Genomic DNA, 21,756 nt, shown 5'->3' on the forward strand with positions numbered 1-21,756 from the left:
TGACTGCTTTTTCTTTTTTAGGCGCTACATTAGGAATAGGCAATGTCAAATTGCGCACATGACTAGAGATCACGTTTTATATATAATATGGTTTAATATATTAAAGTTAAATATACAAGAAATGTATGAATGATAATGACAATGCTTTCAAATTATATGATCTATTTACATAGTTGAATGAATGTTTATGTTTATGTTTGTGTTTAAGGTAGGATTACGTTAGACAAGTTTAAATTAGGCTTGTAATTCTCTTGCATCTTTGGCTTCATTGGCTTCAACTCCTTGTTGGGTTCTTGGATTAACAATAACAGGAGTAAAATCATAAGAATATGATTCTAATTTCTCAACAACTTCTTCAATGGTGAGGTGATAGTGTGCCTTTTTAAAATCGACAATCTTAATTGGATAATAAGAGTCTCTTCTAACATAGTCGTATAAAATATCCAATAATTTATATTTCCCCACCTTGATTTGTTTACCATCTTTATGAATATATTGCACTTGATAATTGGATGTCTTTGGTAATTGATTTTTCTCTTGTCTCTTCATAACATCATACCTTAATTTCCAACCCAATACACCAAGGGTCTTAATTCTAGCTGGTTTATCTTTTAAAAGATAGCTATCTAAACCACCTTCTTTAGTAATAGTTTTTAATACTTTTGTACTGACTTTTAAACTAAGACTTTTGTTCAAAGTTTCGGACCATAGTTTAGCCCTTTGAATATTAGGTAAATGTTCTCTTAATGTCTTATTAAACCCCTTGGTACTACAATTCTTTGATCTCTTTCTTTGTAAACCACCAAATAATCCTCGATTTTGACGTTTAAAAAATGTTGGTTCATATTCATAATCTGGATACATCTTTTTTGTTTTTGCAAGTCTGACTCCCTTAGGAATAGCTTCACCTGCACTGTATACGGTTTTGTCTATTGGTTTAACATATTTAAGAAGCTTCCAATATTTGTCACTTCTAGGACCTTGGTTAACTAATGATGACGACAATGATCTGGATGCTGTTATGGATAATATATTACTTGATGCCATTCTTGGTACCATATACCTGGATGGCCCTAGCATCATACCAAAGACATTCATTTTATCCTCGATATCTCTGATTGTTTATATATAGTTTTAGATCTATATATGTTCAAGTCTCTTTCGATATTGAGTGGTTGGAAAATTTTAGAGGTCGTGTCAAATACCTCAATTATGGTTTAATACTGCGGTATGGATGTTTACATGTGGATCTATTGCTTGATAGTATTAATTAAGAACTATCTGATATAATGTTCAATATATTTGTTGGTAATGAAGCATACTCATTCCAAACTAGCAAATTCAAAAGTCTGTTGTAAGATATAAATAAATATTGGGTGTATATACGAAAAATAAATAGAGGTAATTTAGTGGATTGGGACAAACTACCAATAAAGAACGATATTGACTGATACTAGAAAGCTTCTCGCCCAAGAGGAATCCAGTTCAATATAACAATAAGCGAATCAATACGAAGGTAGTAATATGGAGGTATTTTTAGAGTAGTTGCAAAATATGGATCAATGTAGAGTGAAAGAGAATACGACACGATAGTAGATCCATACGTTGCAATTAATTAGTGAATGAGTTGTGGTTCTGAATTGTCTTTCTTACTTGCAAAACAAGTTGTTGCTAAATGTTATTATTGTATATGAATTGAATTAGAATATTAAAGTTAACTAATTTATCGCTAAACCGTATACAGTTACAGGACCCTCCGAATTAGGAAACCGCCACCGGCAAATGAGGTGTTTATTATTATTATTATTTACATAATTCGAAATGTCGTGTGTGTACCAACCGTTGTTATCAGTACTGTCACCAATACCCGGAATGAAGAAGGTAAGGAGCATGAACCACAAAATGGTTATTACGAACTGGAGCAGTAGATAGAAACAATAATCACGTTGGTTTCTATAAATGGAACAATGAAACCGCTTATATGTAGCTAAGAAGTTTATCGACCGTCAATGCTAGACTATATGCTAGAGAATAGTTAATAAATTACCATTAGTAAAGATTTTGCTTGAGCTCATCCAGTACATAGTTAAAATAAAATTCCTCTATATAAACTTTTGTATGTAATTAAACCACCAGTTAGCTAACCAGCTGCTACATAAAATAATTACTCATAGTTATATTAAATTTATATTAAATTAACATTAATCACAAATATAACTAACCATTGATATTGATAACATTCCCCCCACATTCACATAGAACAGATACTCAGGTATAAGCCGTTAGTACCTATTAGTTTTGTGCACAAAAGAAAAAATTCCCACTAAGTAGTACCCTGAAGACTAGTGCTGAACTGAGCTCGTAGTACAATACCCATCACCATCATCAGTAATATTTAATTTTTTTCCCATTCCCTCGAACTTTCCCTTAAATTTATATACAATTTATAATATTTTATTTACTCATATTTAATTCTAGCTTGTATAATATAACATCACAAGCGCATTACATTATTGGCATTTCAGTACAAAGTTACTGACGCAGTATTGGTTCAGATTTTCATCCTCAATTGCATCATTACTTTTCCTAACAAAAATCATCTACTACTTACTACTCACTAACCATTAGCTAACTCCAACCAAATCTTGCCATCATCATCATCATCATTATCAAATTTACTATTAACCTATTCATCAAACAATCTTCAATTCCGGTTTAAATTATATACTTATTTTCCATTACTTAGCTCATCTAATTTCTTATTATCCGTATTTATTATCTCATAGATTCATTATCAATCAACTCACTTAATTAATTAATTAATATACTTTAATACTACTAATTTAATTCATCTTAATTTTCATTTTCATAAATCTAAATCTAGATCTAAATAATAATGGCCGACTTTGCAAAATCAATCTTTGGATTCAGTGGATTTCATAAAAAGGACAATTCATCTCAACCTCAATCACAACAGTCATCTGCTGATTCAACTCCAGTTCCAGAATCTCACCATCAACAACAAAATCAATCATATTCTATTCAGCATTCATCTCAACAATTCTCACAAAATTCTAATGTTCCTCAATCAACAAATGCTTCTGATACTAATAAATTTCTTCCAAAGGGATTACTGCACTTAGCTCCAACAACAGCTATGACAGATAATTCTTTAGCATATGGAACTACTTCAACTATTAAATCAAATAATCCAAATACAGACTTTTTGAATCAAAATTTTAAGGGCGATTTCAATGCTTCAAATCAATTCTACGATCATCACCAAATCCAACAACAACAACAACAGCAACAACAACAAGAACATGAACAGGCTCAATTCCAACAACAATTCCTACAAGAACAACAGCAACAGCAACAATCTCAACAGGATTACGTACAGGAAAATCAATATCAACATCATCAACCAGTACAAGCATTTTCTAGTGGTCAACCAGTCATTATAACCACTGATGAAAAGGGTCAAAACTTGGCTCAACATAAGAATAATTCTCAACCAAAGGGGAAATTAAAAGTCACAATTATAGAAGGAAAAGACATTATTGCTGGCCAACCATATGTAGTTTGTAGTTTTGAAAGTTCAGAATTTGTTACAAATGCTCCTGGATCATTTGGAAAATCACCTTCGTTTAATAATTCAATTAAACCTTTAACTACTACAAATCAAAATCATCAAAATATGAATCGAGCTGCTTTACCTATGAGAAATTCATCATCATCATCTTCAAGTAGACCAACTTTATATTCAAGACAATCTTCAAGTCAACATTTAGTGGTTGATTCTTCAACTTCAAATCCAATTTGGAATCATGATGCTTTATTTGATGTTGTTGGATCAAAATCAGAATTAGATATTTCAGTTTATGATGCTTCTAAAGATGATGCATTTTTAGGTCATGTTAGAATCTTTCCTTCAACAATTCATAATAAAACTTCTCCTGGTGAATGGTTACAATTAAAGGCTCGTATTATTGGTGAACGTGTAAGTGGATCTATTAAAATTAAATGGGAATATACTTCATTAGATTCAAAAAAGCTGTATGGACCTGAAGATTTTGAAGTTTTAAGATTATTAGGTAAAGGAACTTTTGGACAAGTTTTTCAAGTTAAAAAGAAAGATACGGAAAGAATTTATGCTATGAAAGTTTTATCTAAAAAGGTTATTGTTAAAAAGAAAGAAATTGCTCATACTATAGGAGAACGAAATATTCTTGTTCGTACATCAGCTGCTGCTTCACCATTTATTGTTGGATTAAAATTTTCATTTCAAACTCCAACTGATTTATATCTTGTAACTGATTATATGTCAGGTGGAGAATTATTTTGGCATTTACAAAAAGAAGGTAGATTTCCTGAAGATCGAGCTAAATTTTATATTGCAGAATTAGTTTTAGCTTTAGAACATTTACATGATAATGATATAGTTTATCGTGATTTAAAACCAGAAAATATTTTATTAGATGCAAATGGTCATATTGCATTATGTGATTTTGGACTTTCAAAAGCAAATTTAAATAATGATGGTACAACTAATACATTTTGTGGAACTACTGAATATTTAGCTCCTGAAGTTTTATTAGATGAATCTGGTTATACAAAAATGGTTGATTTTTGGTCATTAGGAGTACTTATTTTTGAAATGTGTTGTGGTTGGTCACCATTTTATGCTGAAAATACTCAACAAATGTATAAAAATATTGCCTTTGGTAAAGTTAGATTTCCTAAAGAAGTTTTAAGTCCTGAAGGTAGATCATTTGTTAAAGGTTTATTAAATAGAAATCCAAAACATAGATTAGGAGCTTTAGTTGATGCAAGAGAATTAAAAGCTCATGCATTTTTTGCTGATATTGATTGGAATTTACTTAAATCTAAATCAATTCCTCCACCATTTAAACCTCATTTAACTTCAGAAACTGATACATCTAATTTTGATCCTGAATTTACTAATGAATCAACATCTGTACTTAAAAAGCAAATGGAATTAGCTTCAACTCCTTTATCACCAGGAGTTCAAGCTAAATTTAAAGGATTTACTTATGTTGATGATTCAACTATTGAAGAACATATTGGAAGATCTTATAGACATAATGCCTTTAAAGGTCCAGGATCATTTATACCTGGAAATCCAAACTTACCAGCTGATGAAGATGTCATTGAAGATGATGGAATTGATGAAGCTGATGAGATGGATATTGATCATGAAAATCAACTTGATGATGAGTTTGTCAATGGACGCTTTGATTTATAGGACACAGACATTATTTGTATTTATACAATTACAATTTATTCATTTATTCACAATTCACCAATTCATTAATTCATTAATTCATTAACTAATTCTTACAGACATTACATTTTCTTTACTACTAGTTCTATTTATTGTTTTACATTTATTTATTTAGTCTACTCTATTCCGTTCCTAATTATTATTATTATTATACCTATTATACTACTTCTATTATATTATAATTATATACTACTACCATTATCATTCTATATACTGTAATATTTACTGTCTTAACTATGTAGTCTTAACTATGCTATGTAGTCTTAACTATGTATTGTTAACTATGAGAGTTGGGCCGAGGACGTGCGCTGGCCAAAAAGACCACGAAAAAAAGAAAGAACCAACCAGCCTTTAAACAACACGATTAAATGAAAAGTCAATTGCTTAAAACAGTTAGTAACACCGAGAGCCCCTGTATTATTATTATTTTGTAGTATACCGAAACTACACTTAAAAATCGTGGATTACCATATACAAATTTTGGTACCAATACCATTTCAAACCATCGAGATATTTCACAATTGCTATACTTTGTGTACTCCACTAACTGGTTAGTAAATTAGAATCATTTCTATATAATTACCAGTGTTATATAACTAATATTAATATATTATATTAATATATATTAAGAGGTACTATTCATTTACAATTGAGATTGTAAAATAATTTTTAGGGTGTGGTTTAAACCGATTTAACACAGATTTAATCAGAAATTCAATTCATCTTATATATCACGAAATTTACTAAATATGGCTCATCCAGGTAGACCAAGAGGTCGTATGAATAAAAAAACTCAGCAGGCGCAAGCTGCTGCGGCTGCCGCACAAGCACAAGCTGCTGCGCAGGCTCGATCACAAGCAGCAGCTCGAGCTCATTTACAAGCTCAGAATCGTATTAAAGAAGAACCTGGTGTTCAAGCTCATGATGATGCAGATTTAATATCCTATAGAACTGATGCATTAAATCGATTTATTAATAATCATGAATATATTGAAAATATTACTATGAAAATGATTCATACCAATAAAATAATACCTCCATCATTATTTCCAACTATACCCAAACGAAATCCTCAAGATTTTAAAAATCTTCAATCAGATGATATATATTATGGAGATTTGGAATATATGAAATTAAAGACTCAAGCTTTAGAAGATGAAATAAAATCTTTAAAAGATAATAAATACCTTGACAAATATATACCACTGGATGAAAAATATAATTTTGAAAAGGAACAAGTTGAAAAATTATCTCAATTACAAAGCAATTTACATTCACATGAATCAATTGATGAATTGGAGTCAGAATTAGATAATATTTTACAAGCTTATAAATCAAAATTTAATTACATGTTTCAAACTACAGAATTAGTAAAGAAATATAGTGTCTCAATTGAAGATGTTCAAGTTCAATCAGCTCCAGAGAATTATAATCCAAAGCTGATATCTTCATTTATAAATGGTATTCCTATGGCTCAAGGACCGATTAGTCATACTAATAATGGGAATGAAATTAATAATAATATTGCTATAAATCATAATAATAATATAATTCCTACGAATCCTAATAATGGTACTAAAAGCTCCATCAACAACAATAACAATAACTTAAATAATAATGTTATAGGTAATGTCAATGGTTTAAGCAGTAATGGAGAAACATTCCTTGCTTCTAATGATACTGATAATTTCAATCCTGGAAATGTATTCTTGAGTCAATTTGAAGATTCGGCCAATTCGTCAGATTTCGGTGGCCATTCGAATGGTAAGAATTTCAGTATGTCTTTATTAAATTCTTCAAATGGATCTACTAATGGAATTAATACCGGGGTTGGTGATGAAGAAGATGAAGAAGATGAAGATGATGAAGATGACGAAGATGAAGATGAAGATGATGAAGATGATCAGGATAATAACGCTTCCGGTATTCCACACAACAATGATAATACTGGAGTGGTGAACGGTTTACCAGGAACCAATTCTGGCAATGATATTACTACTACTAACAACGACAATGACAATAATCATGAAGTTGAGGATGAAGTACCGGATCAATTAATGGATGATCAAGACGTCGATGATGATGTACTATTCCGTGAAACCAACCTCGATCCAAACCAACAAGTTGTCGACGACGACGACATAGCAGATTTGATTAATTTTGATGAAAATGACGACAATACAGGGTTTGCTCAAGATCTCTTATTTAATTAAGTAGAATAAATAAAACATCATTTTTTTTGCAGTAGCCCAACATGTACTGGGTGCTGAAGTAGTCTACCGATATTTAAATTGTTCGACCAAAGGAGTGGGGTCTTGGTGGCAACAACAGGAGTAGTGCTAGACACCATTGATTCAATATTTACTTCAAAGATAACTGTTGCCTTGCGTTATAATGTCTCACATTCAGTATCAAAATACTTTATATTAGTGATCTCTACAAGAATCAAGCCATCCTGAACAAATTTGGTTTAACATAAAAAGGGTTTAAATATATAGAGTATTAGCATTTGGCTATTTTAAGTTTATACTATATTTATGTAATTTATATATGATTATATATTTATATAAGAAGACTTGTAATATCAGCAATATCAATTATATAAGCAGGGTTGTGTCACTAATGAGATAAATAGCAAGCGAGAGTATATTCATCTGTTAAAATAGGCACGAGATTATTAATTAAACTTAATTAGGAAATTAAACACATTTTTTGAGACTATTAGTAGCTGACAGCATTGTTGTTAAAATGCTCGACCAGTAATGCGATTAATTATAGACCTAGACTCATTAATCTGTTCCACTATTTTGTCCATTCGGGACAGATCACGTTGAAGTTTTAAACAATAATTATCTAATCTTTTAACATAATATTTTATATCTTGTTTAGAGCCTTTAACAGTGGTTGTGTATTGTTGGATAGTAATTTTAAATATTGCTTTTATCAGCTCAAATTCAATCATACTTGCACGAAATATGATAAGTGAAGTGTGTAATTCGTAAAGTTTCAATTGATACTTTCTAACTAGTTGTTTAAACATCAGGTAAGTAGGATCATGTCTTTGTTTTAATGAAACAAGATCTCTTTCAAACTGTTCACCATCTGTACGGAATGTTTGGTAGCTATCAAGTAATAAATTATGATGTTCACAACTGGTATCATATTGATCTTCCCATTTGTATGATATAATAGAAGAAACGTATTCAGAACGCTTCCTAATTTGACAACGTTCATAAATCTGGATTGCTATACCGCAATTAAGAAAAACTGGAGATAATAGTAATAAGACACAAGAAGCAGTCAGAAATTCTTGACTATTTAAGCACCACTTTAAAGCCAAACCAACACCAATGACTTGCAGAATTGCACCCAAAGTCATCATAAACAATACAATGTCAGCTAGTTCTAACATCATGATTACTTTTACAAACAGAAGTTAGTATTTACAGCCAAAGTGATTTAAATGTTTTTACCGCCAAAGTGATTTAAATTTTTTTACCGCCAAAAGAATGTAAGTTCCTATACCAAAAGAGTTTTAGCTGCTACAGGAAAAAGAGCCGCAAAGACTAAAATATAATGACTCTGAATTGACAGTTGACCCTTATCGAAAAGTATAAAGAACGTTAAAACCTTATCTACAAACAATGATTATTAACAAATACAATCTCTACGAGTCAAGAGTCATTGTCTTAAGTAATGAATAATATCATGGGTGATACGGTATATTTAAACTTATACATGTCATCAGTAAGGTAATTCTTTTGAATGGTCACGGTAATACATTAAATGAAATCTACGTGACTTGGCTGCAAAAACAAAAGATAAATCTGCTTATACCATACTTCTAAAACCAACCAATCTAACTACATTAATAAAGAAATATTCTTACCAAAGAAATCTGGTTTATCAACATGTTGTCATGTTTAATGGTGCTTGCTGGTTATAAAGTGATGTTAAAGATTAAGTTACTCTTTTGTTATTGGGGTTTGGTTGCCACATTTTTTCCTAATTGGTGCAATAAAAAATTGAAGCGATCATTTGCACCTGCTGATAAAAATATTTTTCCTTTATATATATAGTTCTACAATGCAGGAAACATGAATCTGATATTAACAACTTGACTATTACATAGCAAGAGTACATATTTGTTGTAGATTAATAATCCAGAATCATAGAGTGGTTACCCTAAAACATCTACCAAATGAGAAGGCTTATAGAGTAAGTAGAAACATAGTAGCAGTATAGTATATGATGTTAGTACTTAGCTAGGGCTCAGGTGCTTTGGGTCATGTGATATACGAGATGAAGAGAAGAAAAAGCTAATATAGTGATAAGAGCAGTATATTGAAAACGCCGTGAAGAACAAATTAGTCATGAGACAATAATTAAGAATGACCGTCCCGGATAAGGGATAGTGTAGCCGGCAAGGCGATAATGGTGGACTGTTTAAGAAGAGAAGAGATAATAAAATATGAAGAAAAATGAATATAAATAGAGGTTTTTCCCTACATAGGAAGTAAGAAAGAATAACACACTAAGCGAGACTGCATATAAATTAACCCGTAGCTCTCTTAAACCCGACCCACTAACATATGAGACTACGACAATGTGCAGGCATTAAGTTTTTATCCCAAACATTGTCATAATGAATGCAAGACCATATTATGGAGAGAACACGTAATTGGGGATTTGAGAGAAAATTGAAATAAGGAAATCACGCAACTCAGAGACAGTAAGAGACAGAAAGATTGCAAATTCAATTATAAAGAATTCAAATGCAATATCCAGTTTTTTATAAAGGGTGAATTAATTCGAGAACCTTACTCTCCTTGTGCGCTGGCCAAAGACAATCATACAATTGGTGAATGGTATGTAGGCATCGGCTCAGCGAAATTAGCTCTGTAATCACAAGTGTGTACTTAGTAATAACTTTGTTCCATGCTTGAAGGATGCTATTGGAGAGTTTCTACGATAATATTTGGCTGATGGTGGAATGATCGGGCTTTAATTTGCTTGGAGTTGCAAAAAAAAAGAAGTAAGAATAATAATCTCTTTTCTATTTAGGCTTGCCATAAGCCACATCCTTCGTTTGCTTTATAGCTTATAATATATGAATAAGATATCAAGCTACCTCTTGATTACCGAATAAATACTTCCAGCCTAAAAGTATGACTTTTTCAGCTGTTAATAGATTTTGGATTTGCAAAACTAAAGCATGGAAAAATAGAACTGTAACCTGTCTAAATTCAACTCTACAACCACACATACCGGCTTCTAGTTTGGGGTCATTACCTGATGAAATTCTAGTTCTAATCATAGATCACTTGAATCAGCTTAATGTGTTAGAGCTATGTCTTGTCAACTCGAGGTTTCATGCTTTATGTATGAACAAATTATTCAAGAAAGCTTTGATTGTCCCATGTATAAGCGATGCCATAATTCATCCAAAATTGGATACATCTATATATAGAAATTTCACAATTGTAAGTAACAATAAAGTTTGGCCTCGTGAAAAGTTTCATGTTCGTATTTTAGAAGGTAGAGAAGTTATACGTCAAACTAATGAGAAAATAAGATTTGATGGATATTACATAACAAAAGATGATTTCAAAGAACCATTCGTTGCACAAGAGCAATTTAATACAAATTCAATTGTTTGGTCTCAACTGTTATGGCATGAAAGTGAATTACAAACTTATATTAACACTATAAAAAGAAATAGAACTAGTTTTTGTTTCAACAAGGTGGAATTGATCGCACTTCCTTCAAGTGATACTTTGAACCAGTTGCAAGAGCTCTTTGTCGGAGTGAGTTCTATTTATTTTATCGATGCTCGACATAATTACTTTAGTACGTGTTTGGATTTATTCAGTCGTGAAAATATAGAAGAAGTTCAAATAAATGTCCTTTTCGACAGTAGTCTTCTTCTATTCTTGTTAGGATCATTACCAAATTTGAAATCACTTGTTATAAATAATATAATTAGAAGTGAACCTATGGAATTCTCCAATTGTCTGCTTGAAAAGTTTTGTTTAGATTCAAATGAAAATAGCACATTGGAAGATGTTATATATGATTGTAGTGTAATCAAGAATTTGTTTGAATCTTGTGGATCTAGTCTTGAACTTGTGAAGATTAACCTGTCATTCCAAGAAACAAGTTGTTCCACAATTGACATATTTTACAGCTGTGAGAGAGACTGTTTTGATGCTGAGTTTGAAATTGATAGGTTAGTCCATTGGATAAACTGTAATATAGGTTATTTTCCAAAGCTTAAGTATCTCATGTTGTACAACCGCCTACTTCTAATAGACAGAAAATCTCGACCATATAGATGTATTACAATTGAACACAGAAGATCAAGATTAATGATGAATCCATTAATTGCTCCCATTGGCAGAATATTTTTCTGAACAGCTAAACATAATGTCTTTAAAACATTGTGGTTTGTTTCGAATTGTGATGGACGGAAAGGCTCCAATCTTTCAACTCAAATATTATCTACTTTGTATTCAACCTACTTGTTGTCCATAATTTTTTAGTTAAGTAGAATAAAATAAAAATGGTTATTTCTATCGAATATTTAAAATTTGCAGTAATTCAAAACGAACCTCTATCTATAACCGCGCGCATCGTTTCCCCTGTGGCCCACTGGAAAATATGGAAAATTCATAAACATGTCAAATTCACAGGGCTCAACTCAGCAAAAGTAACCAGAAATTTTAACCTAAGAATTGGTAGACCATTTTAATTTGGCTCGGTTAGGGAGTTTTAAAGTTGAAGATTTATTATCAAGTATTTTACCCCCAACAATTTTTGGGAAAATCTGGTTTTTTGTTCTATAAAAGTTCCTCATGGAATCAGATCAGCTTGAGTCCTCAGGACCCAGACGAATAGTCAAACAACAACAGATTCAACAACAAGCTCGTAGTAAAGTTAAACAACAGAAATTAAAAATTACATTTACTGGTTATGTTATAGTATTAATTTTTTTATCAATTGTTCAAATTATTGGAGTTGGATTTTTCACTCGAGGATTTTTATTAACTAGAAATGTATTACCAGATATTTCTGATTGTTCAATAAATAATTCATGTATCCCTGCCAAATTTGATAAGGCAGTAATTTTAATTATTGATGCATTAAGATTTGATTTTGTTATACCTATAAATGATGATTCAGCTAATGAATATTATCATAATAATTTCCCATTATTATATGATTTAGCTCAAAATGATAATGGAATATTATTAAAATTTATTGCTGATCCTCCAACTACAACATTACAAAGATTAAAGGGATTAACTACTGGTTCTTTACCAACATTTATTGATGCAGGATCTAATTTTGATGGTGATCATATAGATGAAGATAATTGGATTTTACAATTACATAAACAAAATAAATCTATAGCGTGTATGGGAGATGATACTTGGCAAGCATTATTTAATAATTATATTAATCCTCAATTAAATTTCCCCTTTGATTCATTAAATGTTTGGGATCTTCATACAGTAGATAATGGAGTTATAAAACATATATTCCCACTTTTAGATAAACAAGAACGACTGAAATGGGATGTTTTAATTGGTCATTTCTTAGGGGTTGATCATGCTGGTCATAGATATGGACCTAATCATTATGCTATGAAAGAAAAATTAAATCAAATGAATGAAATATTATTAAAAGTAATATCTGAATTAGAAGATAATACATTACTTGTAGTATTAGGAGATCATGGAATGGATCCTACTGGAAACCATGGTGGTGATTCAATTGAAGAATTAGAGAGTACTTTATTCATGTATTCTAAAAACAAGAAATTTAATAAAAAGAATAAATCCTTTTATGATATTAGTCAACAAGGTAAAAATTATAGAGCCGTTAATCAAATTGATTTAGTACCGACAATTTCATTATTATTGGGTCTTCCTATTCCGTATAATAATCTTGGATATCCAATTGATGAAGTATTTTCCAATGATAAAGAATTAGTTGAAGTAGCTCATAAATCACTTCAACAACTTAATACTTTTAGATCAAATACTCATGATTTATCATCTAAATTAGATAATAGTTATAATTCCTTTATAACCAATTATACTGAACATGGTAATGATAAACATCATTATGAACAATTAATTTCTAGTGCTAAACAATATCAACATGCTTCATTAGAAGAATGTAAAAGTTTATGGGCTACATTTGATTTAAAATTAATTTCTATTGGTATTGGAATTCTTTTCTTATCATTAACATTCCTTTTAACTTATGCAAGATCAATTCCAGCAGTTAGAGTTCTGACTATGTCTTTTGAATTCATTGGTTCAGTAATTGCTATGTGTTTACTTGGTTTAGTAATAAGTTTATCCATTTATATTGTTTTAAAACCAACTGATTTTAGTTTAAATAAATGTCTTGCAATTGGTGCTGCTCTTGGAATTATAATTGGATTTTGGGCTCCTATAATGGATAGATTTAGTGTTAATTGGTTATTACATCAAACGATTGATTTTTTCAGTTTTAATTTTAATTCTTATTCATTCTTAGGTTTATTATTTGTTGTAAGTCATGGCTTAATTTTTGCATCTAATTCATTTGTGGTTTGGGAAGATAAAATGGTTCTGTTCTTTTTAATTACTTTTGGATTTAGTTGTATCTTTGGACTTTCTGTTAAAAATAATATTACTAAAGCTCAAAAAATTCTTGGATTACTGCATGCTATAACTTTTACATTATTTGCAAGATTTTCTTCTATGATAAATCTTTGTCGTGAAGAACAACGTCCTTATTGTGAACCTACATTTATTTCAACTTGGTGGTCAGTACTTTTATTACATGGATGTACTTATATTTTACCATCATTTATTATTTCATTTTATAAATTAACTAATTCATATCATTCAGCTGCTCCCTTATGGATAGGTACAGGTCTTAAATTCTTAATGTTTATGAATGCAGTTCATTGGACTTTAGAATATGTTCATAATTCTGATTATTTTGCTGGTAGATGGTTTGCTAGTTCTGCATTATTAAAACCTTTAAAACTTGCAATTGCAAGAATTGTTCTATTTATTGCTTTAATCCTTGCTAATTTTAGTTGGTCAAAGGGTCCATTATGTGTAAAATTAGAATATCAAGCCGAAAATTCAGGAGATTCAGATGATAATAATGGATTACAAAAGAGTGCTAATATTCTTGGATATGGGAATGTTTATGGATCATCATATTTCTTATTAGTACTTAATTTTACGGTAGCAATTATGATGGTAACTAAACCATTAGGAGCTATTTCTTTAAACATGTTAATTGTTCAAATATTATCATTATTAGAATTATATGATATTTTAGAATTACGTAAAAATCTTGTGGCACCTATTATATTTGGATTATTAGGATATCAAAATTTTTTCAGTACTGGACATCAAGCAACTCTTGCATCAATTCAATGGGAAATTGGATTTTTAACTACAGAAACTATTTTCTTTCCATTTACTCATTTAAATATTGTTTTAAATACTTTTGGATCATTTTTAATTATAAGTTTAGCTATTCCATTAATTACATTATGGAAAATAGTTCCATCAAATAAACCAATTACAGTTTTATCACAAATTATTACTAATATAACAACTTTATTAACTTATATTGCAATAACAGGATTATCAAGTTTAATTTTTGCAGCTCATTTTAGAAGACATTTAATGGTATGGAAGATATTTGCTCCTCGGTTTATGTTAAGTGGATTATTAATTATTATACTTAATATTTTCTTAATTACTGTACCACTTGTATTTGGTACAGGTAAAGTCGTAACACAGGTCAATAGAATATTCGGGAAGTAAAGTCTCATCACGACATTATTATTATTATTATTATTATTATTAATATAATTAAATTTATTATTTATTATTAATCTTATTATTATTTTTAATTATCTTTTTTGTCTTTCTTATTATTATTATTATTTTTAAAATTATTAAAATTATAATTATTTTATATTTAATTATTATTTATATATTTATTCGTATAGAGTTTAATATATGGAGAAAATCCGTGTGCTAATTGGGAGCGCAATTGGAATTTTTCACTTGATAGATAACTAAAATTTGAATTGCTTTATTGCGTGTTGTCCTAATTATTGAACCAAAGCCAGTAAATGTCATTACATACAGGCGGCTATGTGTTCCGAATAGTTTTAATACTATTGGTTAGTATTGGCCAAATAATATGTCAAGAATTTAACTCATCATTCACTCCTGATCATATTCATTATCTACAATTAGAGACTAAGAATCAATTTTTACATGCTTGGAATTCATATAAAGATTATGGATTCCCAGCTGATGAAGTACGACCTATTACTTGTGAACCATATGGACCAGATTATAAAAATATTGATGATACTGTTCGTAATGATGCCTTAGGGAATGTATCCCTGACACTTTTAGATAATATTGATTCATTAGTAATATTTGAATTATGGGATGATCTTGAATTTATGTTGGATTATTTAAATTCAAATCGAGATATATTTAATCAAGATACTATAGTTCAAGTATTTGAATTATCAATTCGTTCATTAGGTGGATTACTTTCAGCTCATTTATTATTAACAGATGTAACTAATAAACAACGAATACCCGAAAAATATTTAAGATTAAAGAAAATATCAGACAATTATGATGGATTTTTACTTGATTTAGCTTATGATTTGGGTCTTAGAATTATTCCTGCTTATAAAACTTCATCTAGAATACCAGTTCCAAGAATTAATCTTGCTAAAGGAGTTTTAAATGTACCTGCTTATTTACAACGTGATGCGTGTACTTCAGGTGCTGCCACTCCAGTTCTTGAACTTACTTTATTATCAAGATTAACTGGTGATCCACAATTTGAACATTTATCTCAAATGACATTTTGGAAATTATGGGCATCTAAACTGAAATTAAATCTTTTACCTATGACTATTGATCCAATAGATAATCAATGGAAAGATGCTATATCTGGTATAGGAGCATCAATTGATTCATTTTATGAATATGCCGCTAAAGCTGCCATTGTATTTAATGATAAATATATGTGGTCAGTATTTAAAACATCTTATAAAGCATTATTAGCTCATCTGGTTCAAGGTGGAGCTCCCAATGATGGATCAATGATTTTTTCAAATATTGGAATTCATGATGGAATAATAGTTAGTGATTGGATAGATCTGTTAGGAGCCTTTTGGTCTGGCTTACAAGTATTAACTGGTCAATTATCTGATGCCATAAAGACCCATGTTGTATATCTTAAATTATGGGATTATTATGAACTGATTCCTGAAAGATGGGTATTTGCACATTTTAATAATCGAGTTAAAGGATCAAATAAGTTAAAGAATTCCATTGCTTTAGAATGGTATCCACTTCGGCCTGAATTTATAGAATCAACTTATTATTTATATAGAGCTACTCGAGATCCAATGTACTTACAAATTGGTGAAAGAATCCTTAATCTTTTTAAGAATAAATTTAAACGTAAATGTGGATTTAGTGGTATACAAGATATAAGAAATGGACAAATTCAAAATAGAATGGAAACTTTTGTTATGGGAGAAACTTTAAAATATTTATATCTTTTATTTGATGTTAATGATGAAATATTTCTTCATGATGATTATTTAATGGGAAGTAAAAATTGGATCTTTTCTACAGAAGCTCATCCATTATGGTTCAATAAAAAAATGCAAGCTAAGACTTCAACTAATTATACTGATCAAGATAATCAAGATACTGTAAAACTCAATAAAAAGCTTTATCTGCCAGTATTATCATTAATTCATAGTTATGATTCAAGAAGAGAAAACCTTTTCCAAGCAGAAGATAGAGTATATTACAGAAATATTACTTTACCACCAGTTAATAGATACTCCTTACCATCAGATACATTATACAAGAAAGATCCATTAGTTGATAGATTTGATACTTGTGAATTAAATCCATTAACTATTAAACCAACAGCATTTCTACAATCGGGATATTATGAATGGAATAGATTATTTATGGCCGATCATACATTTGGAGGTACATTAATTCGACCACCATATTTATCACAAAGTCAATTAGATAATACATATATAGAATTGACTCGAACATTTTTTGATAAATTCACAATGTTTACGGGTAAGAATGAAAGGGGGTTATATTTACAATCTCCAAGAATCTCTACTACTGAGAAATATGAACTCTTTATGGGAGACATTAAAGAAATTAATGAAGTTGAAATTACCCAATTATACTTCAAACACAATCATAATGTTTCGAGTACACCTGTTTTAGAAGGAGACTTTTGGATACCTGAAATTCGAGCTCTAAAAGTTCTAATTGAAAAGTTGGTTGCTAATAGAGTAGACTCTAATGATCGGGTGATCACGCACAAGTATATTGAATCAGTGAGAGTAGATGACTACAACGAAGAAGGAGTTTGTTCTCCTGATAATCAACAATATCAACAATATCAAAATCAAAAACCAATAGGACATACTGGTAGAGATATTGATATAGTACTACGAGTTCTTAAGGTTAATGGAATAGATATACCACCAGGAGCCATAATATGGACATTACCATTTATACCCCATGCACCCGAACCTGGTAAAGAATCATTAATAAGTATAGCCAGTGACAATCGAGTCATACTACAGGGGAATGTAATTGAGAATGTCATGGTGTGGGGGGGAAGTGCGTAAAGACAAAGGACAAAAGACAAGACAAACAAAAGATAAAAGACTTCCAGTACAAAACCCATTTGGTAGTAATATACGCGCACGAACCACCGAGCACGATTTTTCACCTCACCCGACAAGCATCAAATTGTAGTTGTAGCAGTAGAGACTTAAGCAGTAAAAACAAAAACAAACTGTAGACAAGTTTATAGTCAGTGAGGACCATGAGTTATGATCCTATACATGATACGTATGTACCCAAAGCAGGACCCGAGACTGCAGGAGCATTAGAAGAGCCGGTTAGTAATAAAAGTAATGGATTATCAATATCTGACTTAGTTAGTAGTCCTAATACTAAAGCTACTGCCATATCTAATCTCATTAATAAGGATAATGAAGAAAAAGAAGGAGACAGAGACAGAGAAGAAGAAGGAGACGAAGAAGAGGAAGATGATGAGGAATATGAATCTGATATCAATGTCAATACTCATTCAAGTGCTAATCGAGGTGAACCACCACGAGAAGTTAAATCCAATTCATCCCGTAAAAGGAAAAGAAAGTATACTAATAGTACCATACCGAAATGTCGACATTTAAAGAAAGCTGATGGAGAACCATTTTGGAGAAAGGATATTCAATATGATTTTTTACATGCATTATTTAATGATGATACTCCATGTTTTACAAATAGTTTCCCTCATACTGATTTAGAAAATGCTAATAATAATCCAAAAATTCCATTTTCTGATCTTTATATTCGAACTTTAGCTGAATCAAGTAAATGTTCTAAAATATTAAAGGAAAGATTAATTAAAGATAAAAGATGGAGTTTATCAGTAGCTAAAGTATGTTTATTAGTTAATGCTGGTAGAATGAATACAACTATAAATTTTGTACCAGAAATGAGATCAACTTTAAGAACTTATCATTCAATACCTTCATTACAAGCTGATCCTTTAGGTCATGGTTCAATTCAATTACAAGATACTCCAAGATTAAAATCAATTTTAAAAGCAGTTTGTGAAGATGATAATAAACCTCGAGAATTAGATGAAATTTTAAATGATCCATCTCCTAATAAACCTAATACTAATGTATTTCAATTAATATTTTTACTTAGTAATAGAACTACAGGAATTCCTTATCATCATGAAGATTTAACAGTTAATTTATTTATGGAATTCTTTTTAAATCCTAAAATTCATCCAACTAATAGAGCCAAAAGATTCCTTTGGTTACTTTATACATATTTGGAAACAGATTTTTCTCAAGAACAAATTGCTAATAATCCATTTGGAGGCGGTAAAATTCCAAATTTAGAATATATTCCTGAATATGATCTTAATCGATTTGATATTGATACTGATTTTGAAATTGATTATTCAGAATCTATGTTTGCTATAAGGAATAAATATTTAAAAGATGAAACTAATGTTAGAAGAAGAGTTAAACGTGATGATCATGATGAATATGATTCTGAAACTGTATCTGATGTTGATGGAGATAAGACTAAAGTTGAAGAACTGAAACTGAATCATTCTAAGAAAAAGAGAGTTAAAAGAATACCAACTACTGCAATTCCATCACCTTTAGCTAAGACAGTATTTACATCTAATGAAAAAAATGGAACTAAAAAGGAAATAGTTGAAGAAACAGTGGAACAGAATAATAATGCAGAATTTATTAATAATAAAATTAATTTTAAAGTTGAAGCTATTCAATTCCCAATAGATAATTTATACAAATTAGTTAAATCTTATGGATCTAATTCATTACAATTGAATAGACCTAATGAAGATGATTTGATTAGTACACTTCGCAATGTATTAAATGAATCTAAACCTATTATAAGAGATGTGAGAACTTCATCTAAGGCAAGTACTGCATCATTTAATAAGAAAACTACTATATTAGGTAGTTGGATTTATCGATATTTTAAGTATAAAAAATCCATTGGTAATAAATTACTTGGAATGGAATGGGAAGAAATTAGATATGATATTGTTAATGGATTAGAGAATTATATTTATCAACAATTTGGTAAATCATTATTAGCTAATATAACGAGTCAAGAATTAAAGGAAGAGTTGGAAAAGGAATCACTTGCAGAATTAAAAGATAAAGAAGAATTTTCTAGTAGTCCAATTGAAAAGGCTCCAGAATTTGATGATATATTTACCTATTTACCTCAATATGATTTCTCTCATATCCAAGAAAAGAATACTTTTATACTTCAACTAATGACATTTTGTGATCAATGGTTTATAAAGAAACTAAAAGATGATAATAATAAACTTATCTATCCTAGAGATAAGATCACATTTGATTTGGATAATAATTCAATTAAGATAAAGGATTAACTATTAAGAATTAGTGGTTAGTTCTATTAAGGATAATATCTATTGACTGTAGGATTCCATATTGGTTTATAAGATTTAATAATAATGACGTTTTGTTTTGTATTATACCTTGTGGTTGTTCAATTATAAATAACTCTAATCGGGATTCACATTCTCCCGTTACAACATTTGATAATAAGATTTCCCAATTAATCTTAATAATTCTCTTAGTAGATACATGAAATTGTAATGAAGTTATCAGCTTAAGTATAGCAAATAATCTAATATTATCATTTAATTCTTCCGTTTGTAATAAAGGTATTAAATTTGAATCATTAATTAATAAACAATGTTTCCGAATTAATTTATAAAAATGACTAATTCTCTTATGTAGTAGAATTGATAAAGAATTCAAAGAAAAGATTATTAGATTTATCCGTTTATTAGGAATATAATTCTTTATAAGAACTGAATTAAATGAAGGTGAAAGTAATGATAATGTGGTAGTAAACTTATTAATTATTATTTGATTAATAGATTCATTATGATTATCAACCAGTAATTTTATAGGAAATTTGAATAATAAAGGAGATATCAATGTAAACTTTATAATTCTAATTAAAATTTGATTCTCATCATAAGTTTGTTCAGTTGAAATCCCATCAAGTTCTAGATAGGGCATAAACTTCTTAATTAATCTTAATCTATGATCCCAATCTGTAGATGGTAGAACATGAAAGTTTTGTAAGATATAATCATTATCATTACTATCATCAAATGTAAATCTTGTATTAGTACTACCACTAGAATTATTACTCTTTGTTGAAAAGCTATGGGTATTATCTTCAAGATAACTATCTAACTTTCGTTTGGTAATGTTCTGTTCCTGTAATGACTTAAATTGTCGAAGCTTAATTCGAAGATCTTCTACGTTATCCTTTAATTGTGTTCTATGTCGTACTAACTCATCTCTCTTATCAATAAGATTCAATTTCTGTTGTTGCTTCAGAAGTAATTGTTCTACGCGGTGTTGATCCGTGCTCGAGCTTTGGTTAGTGCTTGAACTCAATTGATGCGCACTTTGTTCGCTCTCATCAATTGGTTCATTTCTGATAACTTTTACACCAGCAAGGTTAAGACCAGTGTTTATTGACTCTGTTGATTCTATAGGATCAGATCTATTAATTTCATTGGATGGAGGGTGTGCACCAGATGATGATTGATGAGGTGATGTAGTAATAAGATCAGACAATGACGTCACATCCGGTATGTTACTCGTATCGTCTTGATCCATTTTTTTTATCCCAATTGTTCTTGTCTGACCAGAATGATTTGACACAAGCTCTATATCGCGTTTGGTAAACAAAAGATGTAGACCCCAAAAAATCATCTGGTAAAAAAAT

General features: G+C 30.0%; 9 protein-coding genes across 9 annotated transcripts; 6 read left to right on the forward strand and 3 right to left on the reverse strand. All coding sequences in view use genetic code 12, as the record gives it.

Moving 5' to 3' along the window:
- Positions 1-74: 74 nt before the first annotated feature.
- Positions 75-1,156, reverse strand: RJT21DRAFT_120035 (mitochondrial 54S ribosomal protein bL28m). The gene has a single exon (XM_064881615.1). It carries the CDS (start codon positions 1,096-1,098, stop codon positions 235-237), a length of 864 nt encoding a protein of 287 aa, XP_064738319.1. The 5' UTR covers positions 1,099-1,156; the 3' UTR covers positions 75-234.
- Positions 1,157-2,896: 1,740 nt separating this feature from the next.
- SCH9 (serine/threonine protein kinase) lies at positions 2,897-5,266 on the forward strand (the record flags this gene model as incomplete). The annotated part of the gene is made up of 1 exon (XM_064885452.1): positions 2,897-5,266. The coding sequence occupies one exon, from the start codon at positions 2,897-2,899 to the stop codon at positions 5,264-5,266; it is 2,370 nt and encodes a 789-aa protein (XP_064738320.1).
- A 788-nt stretch (positions 5,267-6,054) lies between these two features.
- On the forward strand, positions 6,055-7,518 carry RJT21DRAFT_113715 (uncharacterized protein; the record flags this gene model as incomplete). Its single annotated transcript, XM_064880193.1, has 1 exon — positions 6,055-7,518. The coding sequence occupies one exon, from the start codon at positions 6,055-6,057 to the stop codon at positions 7,516-7,518; it is 1,464 nt and encodes a 487-aa protein (XP_064738321.1).
- A 369-nt stretch (positions 7,519-7,887) lies between these two features.
- On the reverse strand, positions 7,888-8,800 carry RJT21DRAFT_139549 (uncharacterized protein). The gene has a single exon (XM_064883349.1). It carries the CDS (start codon positions 8,718-8,720, stop codon positions 8,049-8,051), a length of 672 nt encoding a protein of 223 aa, XP_064738322.1. The 5' UTR covers positions 8,721-8,800; the 3' UTR covers positions 7,888-8,048.
- A 1,673-nt stretch (positions 8,801-10,473) lies between these two features.
- Positions 10,474-11,718, forward strand: RJT21DRAFT_113717 (uncharacterized protein; the record flags this gene model as incomplete). The annotated part of the gene is made up of 1 exon (XM_064880194.1): positions 10,474-11,718. The coding sequence occupies one exon, from the start codon at positions 10,474-10,476 to the stop codon at positions 11,716-11,718; it is 1,245 nt and encodes a 414-aa protein (XP_064738323.1).
- A 219-nt stretch (positions 11,719-11,937) lies between these two features.
- GPI13 (mannose-ethanolamine phosphotransferase) lies at positions 11,938-15,362 on the forward strand. Its single transcript, XM_064881616.1, has one exon. The coding sequence runs from the start codon at positions 12,160-12,162 to the stop codon at positions 15,148-15,150; it is 2,991 nt and encodes a 996-aa protein (XP_064738324.1). The 5' UTR covers positions 11,938-12,159; the 3' UTR covers positions 15,151-15,362.
- A 10-nt stretch (positions 15,363-15,372) lies between these two features.
- On the forward strand, positions 15,373-18,138 carry RJT21DRAFT_31387 (alpha-1,2-mannosidase MNL1). Its single transcript, XM_064884122.1, has one exon. The coding sequence runs from the start codon at positions 15,465-15,467 to the stop codon at positions 18,036-18,038; it is 2,574 nt and encodes an 857-aa protein (XP_064738325.1). The 5' UTR covers positions 15,373-15,464; the 3' UTR covers positions 18,039-18,138.
- A 100-nt stretch (positions 18,139-18,238) lies between these two features.
- On the forward strand, positions 18,239-20,374 carry RJT21DRAFT_84966 (uncharacterized protein; the record flags this gene model as incomplete). Its single annotated transcript, XM_064885422.1, has 2 exons — positions 18,239-20,100; positions 20,152-20,374. The coding sequence occupies 2 exons, from the start codon at positions 18,239-18,241 to the stop codon at positions 20,372-20,374; spliced, it is 2,085 nt and encodes a 694-aa protein (XP_064738326.1).
- A 26-nt stretch (positions 20,375-20,400) lies between these two features.
- On the reverse strand, positions 20,401-21,647 carry RJT21DRAFT_1029 (uncharacterized protein; the record flags this gene model as incomplete). Its single annotated transcript, XM_064879756.1, has 2 exons — positions 20,401-20,420; positions 20,483-21,647. 2 exons carry the CDS (start codon positions 21,645-21,647, stop codon positions 20,401-20,403), a joined length of 1,185 nt encoding a protein of 394 aa, XP_064738327.1.
- Positions 21,648-21,756: the final 109 nt, after the last annotated feature.

Source organism: Scheffersomyces amazonensis (assembly GCF_036850825.1).
Source record: "Scheffersomyces amazonensis strain UFMG-HMD-26.3 chromosome Unknown RJT21scaffold_3, whole genome shotgun sequence".
NCBI lineage: Eukaryota > Fungi > Ascomycota > Pichiomycetes > Serinales > Debaryomycetaceae > Scheffersomyces > Scheffersomyces amazonensis.